Genomic DNA, 25,215 nt, shown 5'->3' on the forward strand with positions numbered 1-25,215 from the left:
TTTAAGCAACATGGGAAGCAAAGTGAAATTATTATTAAAAGGGAGAACTAAAAGATTCTTGGTGTCAATGGGAGGTTTGGGCTCAACTCTATAAAATGATTTCTTTGCTAACTTCAGGGATTTATCAATGAAAGATCTAGGGTACTTTAACTTAGATCCAATAGAGTATATCTTCTCAAATTCATCATCAATAAACTCTGGACTGCAAATACGTAATGCCCTAGGGTGTGATTTTCCTTCCTTGGATGGTGAAGAGGAAATACCACAAGTTGAGGGTTCTTCTACTGACAAAGTTTCTGTAAATTGAGGATCCTTATCAAGAAGGCCTTGTGCTGCTTCTCCTGCCTTCTGCTGTGTTCTCAATCTCTTCACTGCATTGACAGCAAGATTTAAGTACACCATTCGGGAGGAGGCGCGTTTGACACACACACACACACACACACATATATATATATATATATATATATATATATATATATATATATATATATATATATATATATATATATAGATATATAGATATATATATAGATAGATAGATATACGGCTTAAGCAAAGACCGATATATCTCCACAGCATAGCACAATCTTCTAAGTGGATCTCTCGGTTTCCCAACATAGTTTTCATCTCACTTCATGTTCGTGGTAAGGTACATGGAGACCTAACAGGTAAATATACACCAGAAAATGAATTAACTTTGGTTTTTTTTTTGAAACAACAGAGATTTGACCTGAGTCCCGGCAGCCGGCAAGACGTCCACCCACTTGGTGTATTATTATACCCGTCATTCTGTTACCTTCACCGTCATCCCAGGTGATACCAACTCATGTCACCGGATGTGATGCCTAGATAACTCAACACCACCACCTCCAACATGAGGAGATTCTACAAACGGAGAGAAGAAAAAGTTTTGTGAGAGAGAGTGTGAGGTGGAAACAGCAGAGCAAGCCGTCCCGCGCAGAGCCGGGCAAGGGGAGGGAGAAGCGGGCGGGCGTTCGATGACGCCCGCCCGGAGCTGCTCGTTTGACCTTTCTCGCCCGGGTAAAGAGCGAGCTATCCTCCGTCGGGTGCGCGCCGTTGGGCACCACGGCTCCTATACGACCATAGGATCCTTCTCCTGCAGGAAAAAAATTTCTTTTGTAAGTGCCTGACGGTCACAGGGACCCGGGGCCGTTCATGAATAAATAAAAGGTAATCTGATGCGCTAGGGCGCCGTATTTAGCCTCGCTAACTGAGCCCTTACCATGCGGCTTTATGTGGCGCGTCCCGACTCCCCTCCAGAGTGCTTCGCTAAGCACTTCTCCGCCTAACAAATTATGAATGGATAGCTAAATTGAGCGCGGCGAAATATAAATGATGGCTCTTAAAGTTGACCGTCCTGACCGAGAGAACTCATTCGGAAGAACGCATCGTCCCGTGTGCTCCATGACGGCATATGGGCGAGAGGGAGGAGGCCTCACGAGCGCCATCTCTTGCACACTACCTTCGTCCCTCCTGCCCACAGACCATCTGTGGACAACACAGTCACCGCGGGCCCGGTTACCGGCCCTTTCGTACACTGTGACCTCCCCTGCGCCGCCGTTCACAGGATGGGGACCCGTCCACGATAAAGCTCGCCTCATTTCCTGCAGAGAAACTAAAGATACCAACTCAGGTCAACCTGCCTGGCCATCTATACCCAAGGGTCGTACCGTCCTACTCGAGAGGTGAACACACATCATCGTTCGTTGTGATATACAATGCCAAGCGCGACTCCAGTCTACGGCGGCAACATCTGGAATCAAGTTCCCGACTTTCCATAACTTAACTGGAATTGATTTACGACGCGTACCTGTGGCCGACACTTCCTGCTTCAGCCCCGAGTTCGTCGCCATCAATTATTGGTGACTTGTCATGTAAAATGAATAGCCTCTTCAGCACGACCATCCGTCGCGCCAGTACGACCCTTAGTGACGTACGTGACGACCCTTGATCACGACAGTACGACCCTTTGGTCATGACGTTACGACTCTTAGTCACGACGGTACGACCTCTGGTCCTAACGGTGGGGCTCTTAGTCATGACACCGTCACTGTTACGTTACGATCCTTAAAATCGACGGTACGTCACTTGGGTGCGATGGCGCAACCCTCGGGCACAACAGCACGAGTCCTGGATACGACGGCGTGACCCTCAGAGGTCATGTCCAGGGCCAGATCACACCAAGGGTCGTGCTGTCGTGCTCAAGGGTAGCGCCACAGTCATCACTGGGTGAGAGTAACGTCTGGACTCACGTTCATCCGAAAGGCAAAGACGATAAGTAAACCAGTCCTCAAGGTTTAATAAGTAAACCATCCCCTAAGATTTAGCAAGTAAACCAGTTCAAGGTTTTATACCGTGTTCTGATCCTTCTGCCCGCTTCAGAGATGTCCTGATCTATGTGGCCGCTTCAGAGATGTCCTAATCCATCTGCCAGCTTCAGTGATGTCCTGATCCATCTGCCCACTTCAGAGATGTCCTGATCCATCTGCCTGCTTCAGAGACGTCCTGATCCATCGCCCCGCTTCAGAGATGTCCTGAATCATCTGGCCGCTACAGAGATTCTACTGACGACTCCGCCAACTCTAGAGTGTAGTGCAGCAATACACTGACACACACTGTACCATCGACCTTGAACTCAGTCTCAACACAAAGGTGGACCTCCACGAGGGACTGTTCTTGTATGGTTCAGTGTACAGACTGCCAAGCCCAGGCGATGTGACATTTCCCACCACGTATTCACGCGGGCAACAGGAAAATATAGACGGTCTAAGGTCTGTGAGTCATGAGTCCAACAGGACCAGCCTTGAGACTGGGGTTCGGTCCTCTGATCCCTTCTGGACCAGCCTTGAAACTGGGGTTCAGCCCTCTGATCCCTTCTGGACCAGCCTAGAGACTGGGGTTCAGTCCTCTGATCCCTTCTGGACCAGCCTTGAGACTGGAGTTCGGTCCTCTGATCCCTTCTGGAGCAGCCTTGAGACTGGGGTTCAACCCTCTGATCCCTTATGAACCAGCCTTGAGACTGGGGTTCGGTCCTCTGATCCCTTCTGGACCAGCCTTGAGACTGGGGTTCGGTCCTCTGATCCCTTCTGGAGCAGCCTTGAGACTGGGGTTCAACCCTCTGATCCCTTCTGGACCAGCCTTGAGACTGGGGTTCAGCCCTCTGATCCCTTCTGGGCCAAAATTGAGACTGGGGTTCGGTCCTCTGATCCCTTCTGGACCAGCCTTGAGACTGGGGTTCAGCCCTCTGATCCCCTCTGGACCAGCCTTGAGACTGGGGTTCAGTCCTCTGATCCCTTCTGGACCAGCCTTGAGACTGGGGTTCAGCCCCCTGATCCCTTCTGGACCAGCCTCGAGACTGGGGTTCGGTCCTCTGATCCCTTCTGGACCAGCCTTGAGACTGGGGTTCAGCCCTCTGATCCCTTCTGGACCAGCCATGAGACTGGGGTTCAGCCCTCTGATCCCTTCTGGACCAGCCTTGAGACTGGGGTTCAGTCCTCTGATCCCTTCTGGACCAGCCTTGAGACTGGGGTTCAGTCCTCTGATCCCTTCTGGACCAGCCTTGAGACCGGGGTTCGGCCCTCTGATCCCTTCTGGACCAGCCATGAGACTGGGGTTCAGCCCTCTGATCCCTTCTGGACCAGCCTTGAGACTGGGGTTCAGCCCTCTGATCCCTTCTGGACCAGCCTTGAGACTGGAGTCCGGTCCTCTGATCCCTTCTGCCAGCCAGAAGCACCTCCATCATACAGCATCACCGCCCCAGGATCTTCAGCCAACTCAATCGTCAAACACGTAATTCCGTAACAATGAAAATTCCTTTCGTATGGATACCAGAGATCTCTCTCCTAAGAAAACAATTCACTGATATTCTATTCCCCCCAAATGAGCCATAAGGTAGTGGATATCAAAAGCCCGTTAAGGAGTTTGATCCAACAGAGTTTTTATCAGCTACTAACTATGTAAAGGCTTCCCACAAACAGGACTGACTTTACAACTGGCAGAAAAAAAAAAAATTATAGTCGGATGTTACACATCAGGTCACGTGGTAACAATGCAGCCGTAACGAGTACAATCGCACCTGAATTTGACTTACTTGATGGTTATTTCCGGGACAATGCGGCAACCTGGGGCGAATCACACTCAAACTCGACCATGACAAAAGGTCACACAGTTGCCCCCACATCAACGAGTCTCACAACAACAATGTGATGTGCTGGACTGCGACGAAATATTTACACGCGTTTATCCTCAATGATAATCTCTTACGACGCCACCAATGTACACAGGAGGAATCACATAGTCTCCTGAAGACTGTATTATACCACCAAGGAAGGAGCCATGACACCTATGGTTAACATGCTACCCTACCTTACTTCGCTCTGGTTTCGAAGTTCGCTACCACAACAGCTCGGCTTGAGGACCAAGCTGCTGTGCCACTCACTATCTACACGAAGACTGAAAATTGTAATGTAATATGCCGACTCTCGTGTCGCCCATTTACGTAGATCATATCCAGCAGGCGATCGCATCCCTGAGAAGGGCTGTATCTAGTGAAGATGACTTTTGTGAACACATAGGGTGGGTGGAGGGGGTGATCGAGGAGGTGAAGGAAGTCGTACCTTCCTTATGATTTCAACATCAAGGTTGCATGGCTCGTGATGGCATGTCAGCTCCCGTAATGCCTCACGAGTGGCTGGCTGGCCGTGAAATCATGACGGTCTGACATGCATTCTCGAACAGGGCAGTCGGCCCACAGCCAACCCAGCCGTTCATCCTTCATAAAGGGGTTAGTTGAAAAGAGGTACCTGGCGCAAAATGGTGTGTGTGTGTGTGTTTGTGTGTGTGTGTGTGTGTATGCGCGCGCAATTACCTATTTGCGCTTTAAAGGCTGGGAGCCTTACGCTCATGAGGTCACGCCTGGCATCCCTATCTTGAAAACGTCACACGGATCTATGTGTTACTAGAGTAGTAGCATTTACCTCCTCTCATCTCATCTTGTACCTCGAGTCCACAACTCTGTTGCTAAAGAAATGCTTCCTCACGTCCCTCCTGACACTTCCTCACGTCCCTCCAGACACTTCCTCACGTCCCTCCAGACACTTCCTCACGTCCCTCCAGACACTTCATCTCGTTCCTCCAGACACTTCCATCTCATCCCTCCAGACCCCTCCTCACGTCCATCCACACACTTCCTCACGTCCCACCAGACACATCCATCTTGTCCCTCCAGACACTTCCTCACGTCCCACCAGACACATCCATCTCGTCCCTCCAGACACTTCCTCACGTCCCACCAGACACTTCCATCTCATCCCTCCTGACACCTCCCTTGCCCAGCTTCCATATATGTTCTGGACTGGCCTCTAGCAGTACTGAGCTATTCTCTGCTTGCGTTTTCGTGGCCTCTTGCTTGCAGCTATCACGTCTCCATACTTTTCTTTTCTCCAGTGGGGACATATTGAAAGCTTCCCTTCTCTCTTCCTAACTCATTCCATTCAGTTCCGTTGGGCCTTTCCTGGTTTTCTGCGTGGCTTTTCAAGTGAGACCAGACTCTTGCAACATTTTCCAGCTCAGGTCAAATGTATTTCATGTGTACCGTTCTAAACATCTTCCAGTCCAAGAGAGCGAAGGCAATTTTGACACAGACAAAAATATAGTCTGTTACCATCACGATCCTCAACACATGCTATTCTGGTGCCAAGTTAGGCGTGACGTCAACTTTTAAATCCCTCTGACAGAACGATTTTTGCTCTCTCTATATATGTACCTCCCATACTGAACGCACCGCCTCGTGTGTTTAACCATTTTCCAACACCATGACTTCACGTTTTCATGATCCATTTCTGCGACCGATGCTGCACCTCTTCTATTGGTGCCCGTGCAATACGTCGCAGTCTCTGTAGCTTCGCACTCCCTCCATATCTTGGTATGATCAGCAGACACGTCCGGGTAAGAACCTCCCATCACTGGTAGCAGATCCTTTCTGTAAACCAGGGAAGGCAGTGGTTCCAGCAACGAGCCCTGAAGGACCCCAGCTGTCACCCTTCTCCCAGCATGAGTAAACTGCCCAGACACGTATTCTCTTCCTTCCCATGTATGCTGCTGCTAGTTCATCTGTGTTAACCTTCATCATCAGTCTTGTGTGGGGTACAGCATCGATGGCCATCCACCTATCTCTGTCTTCTGTGACGTTGCTTGATCACAGAAACCCGGTAGGACTCGTCACTCAAGACGCCCTACCTTCTGAATACATGATTCCCGTTTTCTGATGACATGCACTAGTATCATGCTGGTCTTGCTCGCTGGAGTGACTCAACTGTAATTCGAGGCTGCTACTAAGTCACTTTCTGTTGACATCGACACAGCTCTGACCATTCCGTACCGTTGCAGATTTTATACATCATAATTGTGTGTGTGTGTGTGTGTGTGTGTGTGTGTGTGTGTGTGTTTGTGTGTGTGTGTCAAACAACACATACAGAAAAACAGACAGGTACACACTCAGTGATCGATGGCACGCCATAGGAAAAATAAGACTGAACCGTATGTCGCCTCCATACGCCAGAGAAGCAGCAGCGGTCGGCAGGCAGGCAGGCAGACCCGGGCCTCACGCCCAGCCCATCATATTCCCCTCCCTCATGTCAGGTCGGCAGGCAGGCAGACCCGGGTCTCACGCCCAGCCCATCATATTCCCCTCCCTCATGTCAGGTCGGCAGGCAGGCGGGCAGACCCGGGTCTCACGCCCAGCCCATCATATTCCCCTCCCTCAGTCACGTCGGCAGGCAGGCAGGCAGACCCGGGTCTCACGCCCAGCCCATCATATTCCCCTCCCTCATGTCAAGTCGGCAGGCAGGCAGACCCGGGTCTCACGCCAAGCCCACCATACTCCCCTCCCTCAGTCAGGTCGGCAGGCGGGCAGACCCGGGTCTCACGCCCAGCCCATCATACTCCCCTCCCTCAGTCAGGTCGGCAGACGGGCAGACCCGGGTCTCACGCCCAGCCCATCATATTCCCCTCCCTCAGTCAGGTCGGCAGGCAGGCAGGCAGACCCGGGTCTCACGCCCAGCCCATCATATTCCCCTCCCTCAGTCAGGTCGGCAGGCAGGCAGACCCGGGCCTCACGCCCAGCCCATCATATTCCCCTCCCTCATGTCAGGTCGGCAGGCAGGCAGGCAGACCCGGGCCTCACGCCCAGCCCATCATACTCCCCTCCCTCATGTCAGGTCGGCAGGCGGGCAGACCCGGGCCTCACGCCCAGCCCATCATATTCCCCTCCCTCATGTCAGGTCGGCAGGCAGGCAGGCAGACCCGGGTCTCACGCCCAGCCCATCATACTCCCCTCCCTCATGTCAGGTCGGCAGGCGGGCAGACCCGGGCCTCACGCCCAGCCCATCATATTCCCCTCCCTCATGTCAGGTCGGCAGGCAGGCAGGCAGACCCGGGTCTCACGCCCAGCCCACCATACTCCCCTCCCTCGGTCAGGAAAGTTAGTACAGACATGTTGTGCCAAGTGGGCGAGCTCCCCCTCAGATGATCACCTCTCACGAAATACAACTATCCCGAAACTGATGCATGAATACGTTATCTAAGTGCCTGAGTACATGATCTAAGTGTCTTAATACATGATCTGAGTGCCTTAATACATGATCTCAGTGCCTTAATACATGATCTGAGTGCCTGAGTACATGATCTGAGTGCCTTAATACATGATCTGAGTGCCTGAGTACATGATCTGAGTGCCTGAATACATAATCTGAGCGTCTGAACATAAGATGTGTGCTGGAACACATGATCTGGGTGTCTGAACATGTGTGCTGGAACACATGATCTGGGTGCCTGGATGCCGTGGTAATGCAACAGTTGCCACATCTATTCGTGTTCCTGGATGCACACGGCCATCAAGCTTCAGTCAGTCGTTACAGATGAAACTCTGACCTGATACTTTAGTTGTGTCTAACGTAAATAATTTAGTCTTAAAATGGAGGTTATAAATGATATCTTGAATCTTGTTGTCTAGACTTATGAAGAGTCATTAAGCTAACCTACCCTAACCTAACCTAACCTAACCTACCCTAACCTAACCTAACCTAACCTAACCTAACCTAACCTAGCCAGGATCCCCATTTCACGATTCTAGAGGCTATAAGTAGGGTCAAAACAATGATGTATGTTGTTGCATTTTATAGCTATGATCCAATGGACAGATATGAAGCCATGAGCCATACTGGATTTGGCAAAATATGGCCATTAGAGTGACGTAAACATGCATTCCCTTTTTTTTAGAACTGGATGACTATTATTCACTGTAAGGTCATTAAGCCAGAGCCATGACCACACATACCAGGTTGGTTGGTCCAAGCCTGGTGGGGGACTTAGGTCCGTGCGGCACAAACTTCGGCCACGGAATCAATACTAGTGTGACAACAAAGTCAGTGGAACAGCCAGGCTTTAAATCTTAAAACTCAACCAGCAACAGCAAACTGCCTGAAATTATTCGCGTGTACCAGACACACGCGCACTGGACCAGACGAACTCCCCGTGCGGCTCCACATTGTATGAGTCAAGTCAACGCGTCCTCACCAACCAAGAAACGTGTCATGTAAACAAAAGACATCCCCAATGGCAGAATCAATTAATCACAACAATTCAAACGGCAAAAATCTTCACAAGAACGCCTCATCTGCCCTGCATAGAGAAATATAAATCAAGATATATGAGGTCGTCTCCCTAGCCGGCCAAGTCCTGGAAATGGGGAGGGCTGAAAGCACCTAGGCTGTGCTGTCTACAACACAAGAGCTACAGATATAGTCATACCCCTAGAGACCCACTCCTTCCATATAATGTATGACGTAATCTCATCTTGTACAGTACGATAACGTCATGTCACTTTGGAATATTTCTGTCGGCAACGTTCTCCCGTTACAGCTGTACTTCCCTTATGTATCTGCTGCTTCCTCTTGCTACAGCTGTACTTCCTTTATCTATCTGCTGCCTGCTCTCACCGCCCCAATCTATTCCGTATTATTTCCATTTTAATCAAAACCTTACTGTACACACACACACACACACACACACACACACACACACGTTACACTCCCTCCCTGTGCTGTATATACATCAGTAACCACACACCAGCGGAAGCGTTTCGTTCTAGTGACGTTCTTGTAGGCGGCCCGAGGCAGCGGCATCAACACGAACCAATGAACTGGTGATCATAAAACAAGTGAATCACGTACTTATACGCGCCCGGCGCTCAGGACGGACTAAACTGCCATTTGGTACGACACTCGAGTTGCTGACCCCTGAATGAGGGTATAACACTGCTGGGAAATTCTCGGCCAGTTTTATGGAAGCCGCGGCCGTCTCGCTGCCCCGAGGGACCGGATACATGCGCGCCCAACCTACGTGAGGTCCACCTTGAACGACTTTTCAAGCGAGGGAATTTCAGTCAAGCGACACTCGAAGGCTTCTGGCATGTGACCCTTCGAGAAGTCAGTGCGGGCAAGTCAATTACCAGACGGGGGACTGAACCAACCCACGCGGTGGCCGAGGTCGAGAAAGGTCACGGAGGTCATCCACGCCCAAGGCTCGCAGAGTGACGAGCTTCAGCGGTCATGATCAGGATGGTCAAGGTAAGTGTGACGACGACGAGGGACGACCCCCAGGTGGGAGGAGAACGTCTCCTCGCTTCCCCCACGGACGAAGGACAGACTGAGGGAGACGCAGCTGCGTCTTCCTAACACACCATCATCTGGTTTACAATGACCGACGCAGGCAGGAACGGACGGACATAACATGCCCCAACCAAGGTCATCTACGGTGAAGAAAAGAAAGTGAAAGAAAAAGAACGTAGAAATCAATCAAGGCTCCACAAGAGTCTGTGGGTACAGATGTTAATGGAAGAGGGAAAAAGGAAGGGAAGGAAAGAACCACACAGCTTGGGTGTTCGCAATACCGGCCAGTCTGGGAGGATCGTGCCCGCTAGCACACAGTCAAAGCCTCACCCCGGCTGCTGAGATGTAGTGTACGACTGGAGGCAGAGGATGAGAACGCTTCTTCGCTCAATGATCAAGCGAGTATAAGTTGTCGGAGTAACGACCTGCCGTCCTGAATCATTGAAGATTCCGCCCACCGGAACACGACGGTAAACACGACGACGCAAACCTCGAGGAAAATCCAGGGACGTAGTGAACCAATGTGGACCACCACGTGAGAATACTGGAGTGAGTCCAGCTGAGGACAAAGACGTCGCAACGGTCTCTGGAAACAAGAGAAACAAACACAGTAGGGAAAATGGAATCACGCCGTAAAGGGTCAATGATACGGAATGGGGAAGAAACAAGAAGAGAATGGTGGTGGAGCTACGGTACGAAAAGGCTGCCTTGCCAGCGGAGGAACATACAAACGACGGTAACGGGCCATCGGCGAAGCGTCAGCCTCAGCTCACCGGGCCCGAGCCATGAATCTAAAGTTCTGGCCCGATACGAAATCGATGTGAATTGTACGAGAGTTACGGACGCCAACAAATTACTGAAGCGACGCGGGTACGACCGCTGAAACGGACCCATAATGTCGCCCGACTAAGCGACGCTAGTTTACGACTACATGAGAAAGGACTCAGTCGCGCCCGAGTTATACACGTCAACTTCAATCTTTATGCGGGCAACATAAAGAGCGGGTACGTAGGTACATCTGCTGGAGGAGGTGGTGAAGGGAAAAAGTCCAACAGAAAATGGTTAACCAACTCAACAAAAAAGATGATAACACGAATTCTTCGAGAACACGTTAAGATCCGTAATTATTTGACATATCCTCCTCGCTCACAACCTCTCCGTATGACGATGGTCTTAAACCCAGCCCCAGAAATACACCACACTATCGACAACGTCGTCCTACCAACACTCGTAGGTGTTTAGAAGAACTGAACGAAGTAGTGAAGTAAGCGAGAGCGGAAGAGGCGAACAATACAGTTCTTGCGTCAGCAGGACGAAGAACCGGGAGGCGAAGCAGGGGAGACAAAAGATAACCACAACAGATTTTCCACTAATGTTTATTTCTCTCACCTTCTCCTCTCGCTAAAATTAATGTTCTCAACTACAGCCAAAATCTGTGTCGGATGACTGCAGCTTTAACTGATGCCACGTCAGGTTAGATGCATTCATACATGGCCATTAAATAACCCTGTATTAAAATAAACGTCGAGTACAGTGTGTGTGTGTATCCAGAAACAACGGGATCATGCACAACAGGATCATGCACTCCCATGCATGAGTGCTGCTCCTGTAACACGATCGTTATTGTTATTGCTGTAAAAGAAAACAAAATAAAAACAAAATATAATAAACGAATAGTGATAATGATAATAATAATAATAATAATAATAATAATAATAATAATAATACCTTTAAAGCGTATTCTCTGAACTCAGACTGTGGGACGCCCTAGAGTCAAACCGGACGAGCGGTTGGCCGGGCGAGCGGTTGGCCGGACGAGGGGCTGACAAGAGCCGCTCTTTTGTTATTTCACCTGTTGCTCCTGGGCCAGAGCAATAGCAATGACCCCAACCTCACCACGAAGCAGGGCTCTTCTCCAGATGACCCCCCTCAAACTGTGGGTTACTTTCCGAGAGAGAGAAATTGGTGCCCTCGCCTCCACTCGCTCGCCCACCTCGGCTACGACCAAGGTTCGTTCCCATAACGTCGATCACGAGACTGTGTTCGTCTTAATTTTCTCATAGGTATGGGAAATTACGTAAGTATGGGCGAGTTACGTCTGTCTGTACACAGGATGTTCAGTCCTACTTGCTTCCAGCTGGGTAAAGAAAAGACAAAAAAAAAAAACGTGACCTGAATAAAAATCAATTGGTTGTGAGCGGTGGAGGCGCCATGTTTGTTGGTGGCCGAGCCAGGTAGTCAAGCACCAGTTACCCTTTAATTTGGGGCTCGTCCGCATGTCCCACTCACCACTTTGAAAACCAAGATACATATGTTTTTTTTCCCCTGTCATGTGAGGCAACTTTGGGAGCCCACACGAGGAACATCTCGAAGAAATGCATTTGAAGAAGGTGCACGTGTGCGAAGGAAAGAACAGATGAAAGAAATGAGTGAAAATAAAAGATAAGAGTGTGTGAGGAATGAGAGAAAACGAAGGGGGTGGAGTTTCACGAAGAGCCAAGACAAGCAAACGTGTGTGAAAATAAGAGGGACACTTCGTTGGTTAGGGAGCCAGGTAGGTCAAGTTGGTCGCACATGATATCCGAACACGGAACATGATCTGCGTCAACCAGTAATACATGACGTACGTACGGTTGGCGTATTGTATGTGTGATGAGGTATGGCTAGGTCACCTCAAGTTAAATCAGGTCAAGTTAGGTTCCACTGCATTAACCCACCTAATGATGTTGCAAGTAGAAGGTCAAAGCTTTTTAAGAACTCGGTTCGCATTTTCTCCACGAACATTCTACGATGTTATCTTAGAAAATATCAGCGATAACACATCTCCCATTTCCCTGCAACAGATATGACCTTAGCTTTGTGTAATCATCTCACACCATAATTACCATTTTTCATTCCATCATCGGTGATGCTGCGATTAACGTTTCTAATTATGAGTTAATTACGTGGGTTGGGTTCGATCTCCGACGCACTAGCTTAATTCAGCTGCTGAGCTGTGAGGCAAGAACATTACCCGTGCACGGCCGTGCACGGGTCTAGCCTGCCGACAGCCCTAGCTTCCCCACACTTACGGTAAGCGCGACCACGGGACCTCTCACTGACTGACCTCTGACCTGCCGCAAGAGACCATGGACCTCTCGCTGACTGACCTCTGACCTGCCGCAAGAGACCATGGACCTCTCACTGACTGACCTCTGACCTGCCGCAAGAGACCATGGACCTCTCACTGACTGACCTCTGACCTGCCGCAAGAGACCATGGACCTCTCACTGACTGACCTCTGACCTGCCGCAAGAGACCATGGACCTCTCACTGACTGACCTCTGACCTGCCGCAAGAGACCATGGACCTCTCACTAACTGACCTCTGACCTGCCGCAAGAGACCATGAACCTCTCACTAACTGACCTCTGACCTGCCGCAAGAGACCATGGACCTCTCACTGACTGACCTCTGACCTGCCGCAAGAGACCATGGACCTCTCACTGACTGACCTCTGACCTGCCGCAAGAGACCATGGACCTCTCACTAACTGACCTCTGACCTGCCGCAAGAGACCATGAACCTCTCACTAACTGACCTCTGACCTGCCGCAAGAGACCATGGACCTCTCACTGACTGACCTCTGACCTGTCGCAAGAGACCATGGACCTCTCACTGACTGACCTCTGACCTGCCGCAAGAGACCATGGACCTCTCACTAACTGACCTCTGACCTGCCGCAAGAGACCATGAACGTCTCACTGACTGACCTCTGACCTGCCGCAAGAGACCATGGACCTCTCACTGACTGACCTCTGACCTGCCTCAAGAGACCATGAACGTCTCACTGACTGACCTCTGACCTGCCGTAAGAGACCATGGACCTCTCACTGACTGACCTCTGACCTGCCGCAAGAGACCATGGACCTCTCACTGACTGACCTCTGACCTGCCGCAAGAGACCATGGACCTCTCACTAACTGACCTCTGACCTGCCGCAAGAGACCATGGACCTCTCACTGACTGACCTCTGACCTGCCGCAAGAGACCATGGACCTCTCACTGACTGACCTCTGACCTGCCGCAAGAGACCATGGACCTCTCACTGACTGACCTCTGACCTGCCGCAAGAGACCATGGACCTCTCACTAACTGACCTCTGACCTGCCGCAAGAGACCATGGACCTCTCACTGACTGACCTCTGACCTGCCGCAAGAGACCATGGACCTCTTACTGACTGACCTCTGACCTGCCGCAAGAGACCATGGACCTCTCACTAACTGACCTCTGACCTGCTGCAAGAGACCATGGGCCTCTCACTGACTGACCTCTGACCTGCCGCAAGAGACCATGGACCTCTCACTAACTGACCTCTGACCTGCTGCAAGAGTAGCACTATTATCACTGTAGCTAACCTAGAGAGCCCTACAGGCCCCCGAGGCTAGCCCAGCCTTAAGCGTCACCACCGAGCCGGAAGCGCTGACTCGACTTGGCTTTTCCCTTCCCTGTTATACGAAGGGAACCATTAAGAATGGGTCAGTCATGAAGGGAACCATTAACAATGGGTCAGTCATGAAGGGAACCATTAAGAATGGGTCAGTCATGAAGGGAACCATTAACAATGGGTCAGTCATGAAGGGAACCATTAAGAATGGGTCAGTCATGAAGGGAACCATTAAGAATGGGTCAGTCATGAAGGGAACCATTAACAATGGGTCAGTCATGAAGGGAACCATTAAGAATGGGTCAGTCATGAAGGGAACCATTAAGAATGGGTCAGTCATGAAGGGAACCATTAAGAATGGGTCAGTCATGAAGGGAACCATTTAGAATGGGTCAGTCATGAAGGCAACCATTAAGAATGGGTCAGTCATGAAGGGAACCATTAAGAATGGGTCAGTCATGAAGGGAACCATTAAAAATGAGTAACGTTACAACAGAGGAACTCTATCCCCGTTTTCTCTTTGCCCATGTTCTTACGTGTCACCAATACATAAACAGGTCGAAAAGCAATCCCATTCTTCCATATTATATCTCAGCATTTATAGATTTGCAACAACAACAAAAAAAAAAAATCCACACCAACTTCGACTAATACAATGAAGAAATACGACATTTTTCCCCACACACCACCTCTGACTAGTATCCGTATGTTGTCTTACACATCATTTTCATAATTACGATTATTCTATGGATAATGAAATCATCATAGAAGGACGCGGAAATATATATATATATATATATATATATATATATATATATATATATATATATATATATATATATGTGACATTCATTTTTTTTTTTCATTCATTTCAAGCTAAAAGTTTGTTTCTAAATTGTTCTTACATTTTTCATATGTATATATATGTATGTGTGTGTGTGTGTGTGTATGTGCATATGTGTGTGTGTGTGTGTGTGTGTGTATATGTATATATATATGTATATTATCCTTGGGGATAGGGGTGAAAGAATACTTCCCACGTATTCCTCGCGTGTCGTAGAAAGCGACTAGAGGGGACGGGAGCGGGGGGCCGGAAATCCTCCCCTCCTTGTATTAACTTTCTAAAATGGGAAACAGAAGAAGGAGTCACGCGGGGAGTGATCATCCTCCTCGAAGGCTCAGAGTGGGGTGCCTAAATGTGTGTGGATGTAACCAAGATGTGAAAAAAGGAGAGATAGGTAGTATGTTTGAGGAAAGGAACCTGGATGTTTTGGCTCTGAGTGAAACGAAGCTCAAGGGTAAAGGGGAAGAGTGGTTTGGAAATGTCTGGGGAGTGAAGTCAGGGGTTAGTGAGAGGACAAGAGCAAGGGAAGGAGTAGCAATACTCCTGAAACAGGAGTTGTGGGAGTATGTGATAGAATGTAAGAAAGTAAATTCTCGATTAATATGGGTAAAATTGAAAGTTGATGGAGAGAGGTGGGTGATTATTGGTGCATATGCACCTGGGCATGAGAAGAAAGATCATGAGAGGCAAGTGTTTTGGGAGCAGCTAAATGAGTGTGTTAGCGGTTTTGATGCACGAGACCGGGTTATAGTGATGGGTGATTTGAATGCAAAGGTGAGTAATGTGGCAGTTGAGGGAATAATTGGTATGCATGGGGTGTTCAGTGTTGTAAATGGAAATGGTGAAGAGCTTGTAGATTTATGTGCTGAAAAAGGACTGATGATTGGGAATACCTGGTTTAAAAAGCGAGATATACATAAGTATACTTATGTAAGTAGGAGAGATGGCCAGAGAGCGTTAATGGATTACGTGTTAATTGACAGGCGTGCGAAAGAGAGACTTTTGGATGTTAATGTGCTGAGAGGTGCAACTGGAGGGATGTCTGATCATTATCTTGTGGAGGCTAAGGTGAAGATTAGTATGGGTTTTCAGAAAAGAGGAGTGAATGTTGGGGTGAAGAAGGTGGTGAGAGTAAGTGAGCTTGGGAAGGAGACCTGTGTGGGGAAGTACCAGGAGAGACTGTGTACAGAATGGAAAAAGGTGAGAACAATGGAAGTAAGGGGAGTCGGGGAGGAATGGGATGTATTTAGGGAATCAGTGATGGATTGCGCAAAAGATGCTTGTGGCATGAGAAGAGTGGGAGGTGGGCTGTTTAGAAAGGGTAGTGAGTGGTGGGATGAAGAAGTAAGAGTATTAGTGAAAGAGAAGAGAGAGGCATTTGGACGATTTTTGCAGGGAAAAAATGCAATTGAGTGGGAGAAGTATAAAAGAAAGAGACAGGAGGTCAAGAGAAAGGTGCAAGAGGTGAAAAAAAGGGCAAATGAGAGTTGGGGTGAGAGACTATCAGTAAATTTTAGGGAGAATAAAAAGATGTTCTGGAAGGAGGTAAATAGGGTGCGTAAGACAAGGGAGCAAATGGGAACTTCAGTGAAGGGCGTAAATGGGGAGGTGATAACAAGTAGCGGTGATGTGAGAAGGAGATGGAATGAGTATTTTGAAGGTTTGTTGAATGTGTCTGATGACAGAGTGGCAGATATAGGGTGTTTTGGTCGAGGTGGTGTGCAAAGTGAGAGGGTTAGAGAAAATGATTTGGTAAACAGAGAAGAGGTAGTAAAAGCTTTGCGGAAGATGAAAGCCGGCAAGGCAGCAGGTTTGGATGGTATTGCAGTGGAATTTATTAAGAAAGGGGGTGACTGTATTGTTGACTGGTTGGTAAGGTTATTTAATGTATGTATGACTCATGGTGAGGTGCCTGAGGATTGGCGGAATGCGTGCATAGTGCCATTGTACAAAGGCAAAGGGGATAAGAGTGAGTGCTCAAATTACAGAGGTATAAGTTTGTTCAGTATTCCTGGTAAATTATATGGGAGGGTATTGATTGAGAGGGTGAAGGCATGTACAGAGCATCAGATTGGGGAAGAGCAGTGCGGTTTCAGAAGTGGTAGAGGATGTGTGGATCAGGTGTTTGCTTTGAAGAATGTATGTGAGAAATACTTAGAAAAGCAAATGGATTTGTATGTAGCATTTATGGATCTGGAGAAGGCATATGATAGAGTTGATAGAGATGCTCTGTGGAAGGTATTAAGAATATATGGTGTGGGAGGCAAGTTGTTAGAAGCAGTCAAAAGTTTTTATCGAGGATGTAAGGCATGTGTACGTGTAGGAAGAGAGGAAAGTGATTGGTTCTCAGTGAATGTAGGTTTGCGGCAGGGGTGTGTGATGTCTCCATGGTTGTTTAATTTGTTTATGGATGGGGTTGTAAAGGAGGTAAATGCAAGAGTCCTGGAAAGAGGGGCAAGTATGAAGTCTGTTGGGGATGAGAGAGCTTGGGAAGTGAGTCAATTGTTGTTCGCTGATGATACAGCGCTGGTGGCTGATTCATGTGAGAAACTGCAGAAGCTGGTGACTGAGTTTGGTAAAGTGTGTGGAAGAAGAAAGTTGAGAGTAAATGTGAATAAGAGCAAGGTTATTAGGTACAGTAGGGGTGAGGGTCAAGTCAATTGGGAGGTGAGTTTGAATGGAGAAAAACTGGAGGAAGTGAAGTGTTTTAGATATCTGGGAGTGGATCTGTCAGCGGATGGAACCATGGAAGCGGAAGTGGATCATAGGGTGGGGGAGGGGGCGAAAATTTTGGGAGCTTTGAAAAATGTGTGGAAGTCGAGAACATTATCTCGGAAAGCAAAAATGGGTATGTTTGAGGGAATAGTGGTTCCAACAATGCTGTATGGTTGCGAGGCGTGGGCTATGGATAGAGATGTGCGCAGGAGGATGGATGTGCTGGAAATGAGATGTTTGAGGACAATGTGTGGTGTGAGGTGGTTTGATCGAGTAAGTAACGTAAGGGTAAGAGAGATGTGTGGAAATAAAAAGAGCGTGGTCGAGAGAGCAGAAGAGGGTGTTTTGAAATGGTTTGGGCACATGGAGAGAATGAGTGAGGAGAGATTGACCAAGAGGATATATGTGTCGGAGGTGGAGGGAACGAGGAGAAGAGGGAGACCAAATTGGAGGTGGAAAGATGGAGTGAAAAAGATTTTGTGTGATCGGGGCCTGAACATGCAGGAGGGTGAAAGGAGGGCAAGAAATAGAGTGAATTGGAGTCATGTGGTATACAGGGGTTGACGTGCTGTCAGTGGATTGAAGCAAGGCATGTGAAGCGTCTGGGGTAAACCATGGAAAGCTGTATATTTGCGTGTCTGGACGTGTGTATGTACATGTGTATGGGGGGGGGGGTTGGGCCATTTCTTTCGTCTGTTTCCTTGCGCTACCTCGCAAACGCGGGAGACAGCGACAAAGTATAAAAAAAAAAAAAAAAAAAATATATATATATATATATATATATATATTGGATCACAATTTTGCGCGTGATCAAGATATGCCCCTGAGTCCACGGGGAAAATGAAGCACGATAAGTTCCCAAGTGCACTTTCGTGTAATAATCACATCATCAGGAGAGACACATGAGAGAAATATAAGTCAGTTGGACAATCACATGTTTACCAAATGGCCTCCTACCTTCGTCTCTTCGATGTATATCAACTGATTTATATTTCTCTCTTGTATCTCCCCTGATGATGTGATTATTACAAGAAAGTGCACTTGAGAACTTATCGTGTTTCATTTTCCCCGTGGACTCATAGGAATTATATATATATGTTTGAAGGAATAGTGGTTCCAACAATGTTGTATGGTTGCGAGGCGTGGGCTATGGTTAGAGTTGTGCGCAGGAGGGTGGATGTGCTGGAAATGAGATGTTTGAGGACAATATGTGGTATGAGGTGGTTTGATCGAGTAAGTAATAATAGGGTAAGAGAGATGTGTGGTAATAAAAAGAGTGTGGTTGAGAGTAGAAGAGGGTGTTTTGAAATGGTTTGGTCACATGGAGAGAATGAGTGAAGAAAGATTGACCAAGACGATATATGTGTCAGAGGTGAAGGGAACGAGAAGTGGGAGACCAAATTGGAGGTGGAAAGATGGAGTGAAAAAGATTTTGTGTGATCGGGGCCTGAACATGCAGGAGGGTGAAAGGAGGGCAAGGAATAGAGTGAATTGGATCGATGTGGTATACCGGGGTTGACGTGCTGTCAGCGGATTGAATCAGGGCATGTGAAGCGTCTGGGGTAAACCATGGAAAGTTGTGTGGGGCCTGGATGTGGAAAGGGAGCTGTGGTTTCGGGCATTATTGCGTGGCAGCTAGAGAATGAGTGTGAACGAATGGGGCCTTTGTTGTCTTTTCCTAGTGCTACCTCGCACACATGAGGGGGGAGGGGGAAGGTATTCCATACCTTCCATGTGTGGCGAGGTGGCGATGGGAGTGAATGGGGGCAGACAGTGTGAATTGTGTGCATGGGTATATATGTATGTGTCTGTGTATGTATATATATGTGTACATTGAGATGTATAGGTATGTATATTTGCGTGTGTGGACGTGTGTGTGTATACATTGTGTATGGGGGCGGGTTGGGCCATTTCTTTCGTCTGTTTCCTTGCGCTACCTCGCAAACGCAGGAGACAGCGACAAAGCAAAATAATAATAATAAAAAAAAAAAAAAATATATATATATATATATATATATATATATATATATATATATATATATATATAGATAGATAGATAGATAGATAGATAGATAGATACGAGAAATACTTAGAAAAGCAAATGGATTTGTATGTAGCATTTATGGATCTGGAGATGGGATATGATAAGAGTTGATAGAGATGCTCTGTGGAACGTATTAAGAATATATGGTGTGTTGTTAGAAGCAGTGAAAAGTCTTTATCGAGGATGTATGGCATGTGTACGTGTAGGAAGAGAGGAAAGTGATTGGTTCTCAGGAAAAGACAACAAAGGCCACATTCGTTCAAATTCAGTCTCTAACTGTCATGTGTAATGCACCGAAACCACAGCTCCCTTTCCACATCCAGGCCCCAGACCTTTCCATGGTTTACCCCAGACGCTTCACATGCCCTGGTTCAATTCATTGACAGCACGTCGACCCCGGTATACCACATCGTTCCAATTCACTATTCCTTGCACGCCTTTCATCCTCCTATATGTTCAGGTCCCGATCGCTCAAAATCTTTTTCACTCCATCCTTCCACCTCCAATTTGGTCTCCCGCTTCTCCCTCTACGTCTGACACACATATCCTTTGTCAATCTTTCCTCACTTAATCTCTCCATGTGATCAAACCATTTCAATACACCCTCTTCTGCTCTCTCAACCACAATTTTTATTACCAAACATCTCTCTTACCCTTTCATTACTTGCTCGATCAAACCACCTCACACCACACATTGTCCTCAAACATCTCATTTCCAGCACATCCATCCTCCTGCGCACAACTCTATCCATAGCCCACGCCTCACAACCATACAACATTGTTGGAACCACTATTCCTTCAAACATACCCATTGTTGCTCTCCGAGATAACGTTCTCGCCTTCCACACATTCTTCAACGATCCCAGTAGAAGAAAAAAAATCCAAGGTTCGACATTACTCTTTAGACTAGCATCTATACGAATGTCCTCAAAACACTAATAAGATCTCATTACCACGAAAGCAGCTTTCACACAGTCGAACATGAGCCTAGAATACTCCAAGAGGATTCTTTCCTTTGACTGGAACAACAAAAATATATTTCACAAATAACCAAAACCACATGCATACATGTTTTTAAAAAAAAAAAAAATTCAACTATAAAAACCAGATTCAGCAGTAGTCTAGGTAAACTATAAATGTTTTACTCAAATTACGTTGTTGTGCCTGAAATAAAAGCTTTTTTTTTGTCATGAAAAACGGGACCCACTTAGCATACACCCTGTATTGCAGGCAGTGTTTGCCAGACATGTTACGCCATCAACAGTGACGGGTTATTTGCCATTCAATAAGACGAGATTTCCTAGTTAGCACCGTGTTCTGTCGATGCTGGTAAATACATAGACTGAAATTTGCAACAGATTACCATTAGCTTCACCCGAAGTTAGTCAAACCTAAACTAAACTTGAGCTAACTTCGGCTGAGCTAGATTTAAAAACACCAGGTTAGCCCGTGGTGAACATTACCACATAACAAGCAGTTCACTGGTTTGTGTCATGATGAACTGTTATAACCCCAACAATGACCATTCTGGCTCCATGTGGAAGGGAAATGCCTCCCACCAATGCTATATAAATCCACCACATCCGCGGTGGTAAATAAGATAATCTAAGTAAATTACGTCAATGGAGACCCCCACAGCGAGTCGACCGAGCTGCTCAACTGACCCTACTGTTTACACTGAACTTCGCTAAATAAAGATGGAAAAGAATCAACAACAAAATCATTAGCTATAAAGCATAGTTTTCAAACTAGAGTACATACACCAAAGTCACTCCATAGGAGAAAAATGTAGAAATAAATGAACGAGCAACAATAATCCAGCCAATTTTTTTTTGGGGGGCGGGAAAATTCTTTCCAGTCAACGTGCAATGAACTAACCTCGTACGTCATCTGCCATGACGAGTGGCCCTGGGCATCGCTAAACCAGGGAACTCCTCTCCGTGATGTCATGAACCGTGGCACTGATACACTCATGATAAAACTGTACTCTTGGTGAGCAGGAGAGCTACGGAGGGAGGGAGTACATGTTGCCCACCACCACAACTGCTCCAGATGACAGCCAGAAAACGGGATTACAACAAAAAATGGGAATGCTTATCTTCAAACGCTTCAGACAAAATATTTTTCTATAATCAAACACAAAATTACCGGTTTTTAAGTAACATTTAATGTCGTTTGTCATCCTGAAAATATGAAGTTCACATAATACTTCTTTTCAATCGTGGTGGAATTCTACGGGGAAGTGAAATGAATAAACTGCCAGTTGTGGAAATAACTGTTTACGTACTTTAATTACCTCAGTTACGAGGTACATTTTCTCGTTACCGTGTGCAATTATTGCATTACAGTGTATCCTCAACGATAAAAATAAACACAAAAATTCGTTCGAGCAATACCATAGCCAAAGCTATCAAAAGTAATTTGCTTCTTTAATTCAGATTAGCAAGTTATACTAATTTAAATGAAATATTACTGTTTTTTTTTAATTACATACTCTTGTCAAATAAGGAGGTACTCATATATATATATATATATATATATATATATATATATATATATATATATATATATATATATATCATTTTTTTTATTTTTTTTTGCTCTTGTCGCTGTCTCCCGCGTTTGCGAGGTAGCGCAAGGAAACAGACGAAAGAAATGGCCCAACCCACCCCCATACACATGTATATACATACAGCCACACACGCAAATATACATACCTACACAGCTTTCCATGGTTTACCCCAGACGCTTCACATGCCCTGATTCAATCCACTGACAGCACGTCAACCCCGGTATACCACATCGATCCAATTCACTCTATTCCTTGCCCTCCTTTCACCCTCCTGCATGTTCAGGCCCCGATCACACAAAATCTTTTTCACTCCATCTTTCCACCTCCAATTTGGTCTCCCACTTCTCCTCGTTCCCTCCACCTCCGACACATATATCCTCTTGGTCAATCTTTCCTCGCTCATTCTCTCCATGTGCCCAAACCATTTCAAAACACCCTCTTCTGCTCTCTCAACCACGCTCTTTTTATTTCCACACATCTCTCTTACCCTTACGTTACTTACTCGATCAAACCACCTCACACCACCCATTGTCCTCAAACAACTCATTTCCAGCACATCCATCCTCCTGCGCACCACTCTATCCATAGCCCACGCCTCGCAACCATACAACATTGTTGGAACCACTATTCCTTCAAACATACTCATTTTTGCTTTCCGAGATAATGTTCTCGACTTCCACACATTCTTCAAGGCTCCCAGGATTTTCGCCCCCTCCCCCACCCTATGATCCACTTCCGATTCCATGGTTCCATCCGCTGCCAGATCCACTCCCAGATATCTAAAACACTTTACTTCCTCCAGTTTTCTCCATTCAAACTTACCTCCCAATTGACTTGACCCTCAACCCTACTGTACCTAATAACCTTGCTCTTATTCACATTTACTCTAAACTTTCTTCTTTCACACACTTTACCAAACTCAGTCACCAGCTTCTGCAGTTTCTCACATGAATCAGCCACCAGCGCTGTATCATCAGCGAACAACAACTGACTCACTTCCCAAGCTCTCTCATCCACAACAGACTTCATACTTGCCCCTCTTTCCAAAACTCTTGCATTCACCTCCCTAACAACCCCATCCATAAACAAATTAAACAACCATGGAGACATCACACATCCCTGCCGCAAACCTACATTCACTGAGAACCAATCACTTTCCTCTCTTCCTACACGTACACATGCCTTACATCCTCGATAAGAACTTTTCACTGCTTCTAACAACTTGCCTTCCACACCATATATTCTTAATACCTTCCACAGAGCATCTCTATCAACTCTATGATATGCCCTCTCCAGATCCATAAATGCTACATACAAATCCATTTGCTTTTCTAAGTATTTCTCATACATTCTTCAAAGCAAACACCTGATCCACACATACTCTACCACTTCTGAAACCACACTGCTCTTCCCCAATCTGATGCTCTGTACATGCCTTCACCCTCTCAATCAATACCCTCCCATATAATTTACCAGGAATACTGAACAAACTTATACCTCTGTAATTTGAGCACTCACTCTTATCCCCTTTGCCTTTGTACAATGGCACTATGCACGCATTCCGCCAATCCTCAGGCACCTCACCATGAGTCATACATACATTAAATAACCTTACCAACCAGTCAATAAATACAGTCAACCCCTTTTTTAATAAATTGCACTGCAATACCATCCAAACCTGCTGCCTTGCCGGTTTTCATCTTCCGCAAAGCTTTTACTACCTCTTCTCTGTTTATCAAATCATTATCCCTAACCCTCTCACTTTGCACACCACCTCGACCAAAACACCCTATATCTGCCACTCTATCATCAAACACATTCAACAAACCTTCAAAATGCTCACTCCATCTCCTTCTCACATCACCACTACTTGTTATCACCTCCCCATTTGCGCCCTTCACTGAAGTTCCCATTTGCTCCCTTGTCTTACGCACTTTATTTACCTCCTTCCAGAACATCTTTTTATTCTCCCTAAAATTTAATGATGCTCTCTCACCCCAACTCTCATTTGCCCTCTTTTTCACCTCTTGTGTATGTATATATATATATATATATATATATATATATATATATATATATATATATATATATATATATATATGTGTATATATATATATATATCTTTCTTTCTTTCTTTTAAACTATTCGCCATTTCCCGCGTTAGCGAGGTAGCGTTAAGAACAGAGGACTGGGCCTTTTTTGGAATATCCTCACCTGGCCCCCTCTGTTCCTTCTTTTGGAAAATGAAAAAAAAAAAAAAAAACGAGAGGGGAGGATTTCCAGCCCCCCGCTCCCTCCCCTTTTAGTCGCCTTCTATGACACGCAGGGAATACGTGGGAAGTATTCTTAATCCCCTATCCCCAGGGATAATATATATATATATATATATATATATATATATATATATATATATATATATATATATGTATATATATATATATATATATATATATATATATATATATATATATATATATATATATATATACACATATATATATATATATATGTATATATATATATATATATATATATATATATATATATATATATATATATATATATATATATATATATATATATCCCTGGGGATAGGGGATTAAGAATACTTCCCACGTATTCCCTGCGTGTCGTAGAAGGCGACTAAAAGGGGAGGGAGCGGGGGGCTGGAAATCCTCCCCTCTCGGTTTTTTTTTTTTTTTTTTTTTTTTTTTTTTTTTTTTTTTTTTCAATTTTCCAAAAGAAGGAACAGAGAATTGGGCCAGGTGAGGGTATTCCCTCAAAGGCCCAGTCCTCTGTTCTTAACGCTACCTCGCTAATGCGGGAAATGGCGAATAGTTTGAAAGAAAGAAAAAAAAGATATATATATATATATATATATATATATATATATATATATATATATATATATATATATATATATAT

General features: G+C 46.2%; 1 protein-coding gene across 5 annotated transcripts in view; it reads right to left on the reverse strand.

Annotated features, from left to right (window-relative positions):
* Positions 1 to 25,215, reverse strand: part of LOC139765261 (SLIT-ROBO Rho GTPase-activating protein 1-like) — a 753,718-nt gene that overhangs the window by 703,133 nt on the left and 25,370 nt on the right. For 3 of the 5 annotated variants that reach the window (XM_071692606.1, XM_071692604.1, XM_071692602.1), the window contains exon 1: positions 21,597 to 21,709. The exons of the other annotated variants lie outside the window; for them this stretch is intronic. In XM_071692606.1, coding sequence (XP_071548707.1) covers positions 21,597 to 21,692 — 96 coding nt within the window. In that variant the 5' untranslated portion in view covers positions 21,693 to 21,709. Of the gene's footprint in view, positions 1 to 21,596; positions 21,710 to 25,215 lie in introns of those variants that run through there. 5 annotated transcript variants of the gene reach the window in all.

The sequence above is a fragment of the Panulirus ornatus genome, chromosome 53 (genome assembly GCF_036320965.1).
Source record: "Panulirus ornatus isolate Po-2019 chromosome 53, ASM3632096v1, whole genome shotgun sequence".
In the NCBI taxonomy this organism is placed as follows: Eukaryota; Metazoa; Arthropoda; class Malacostraca; order Decapoda; family Palinuridae; genus Panulirus; species Panulirus ornatus.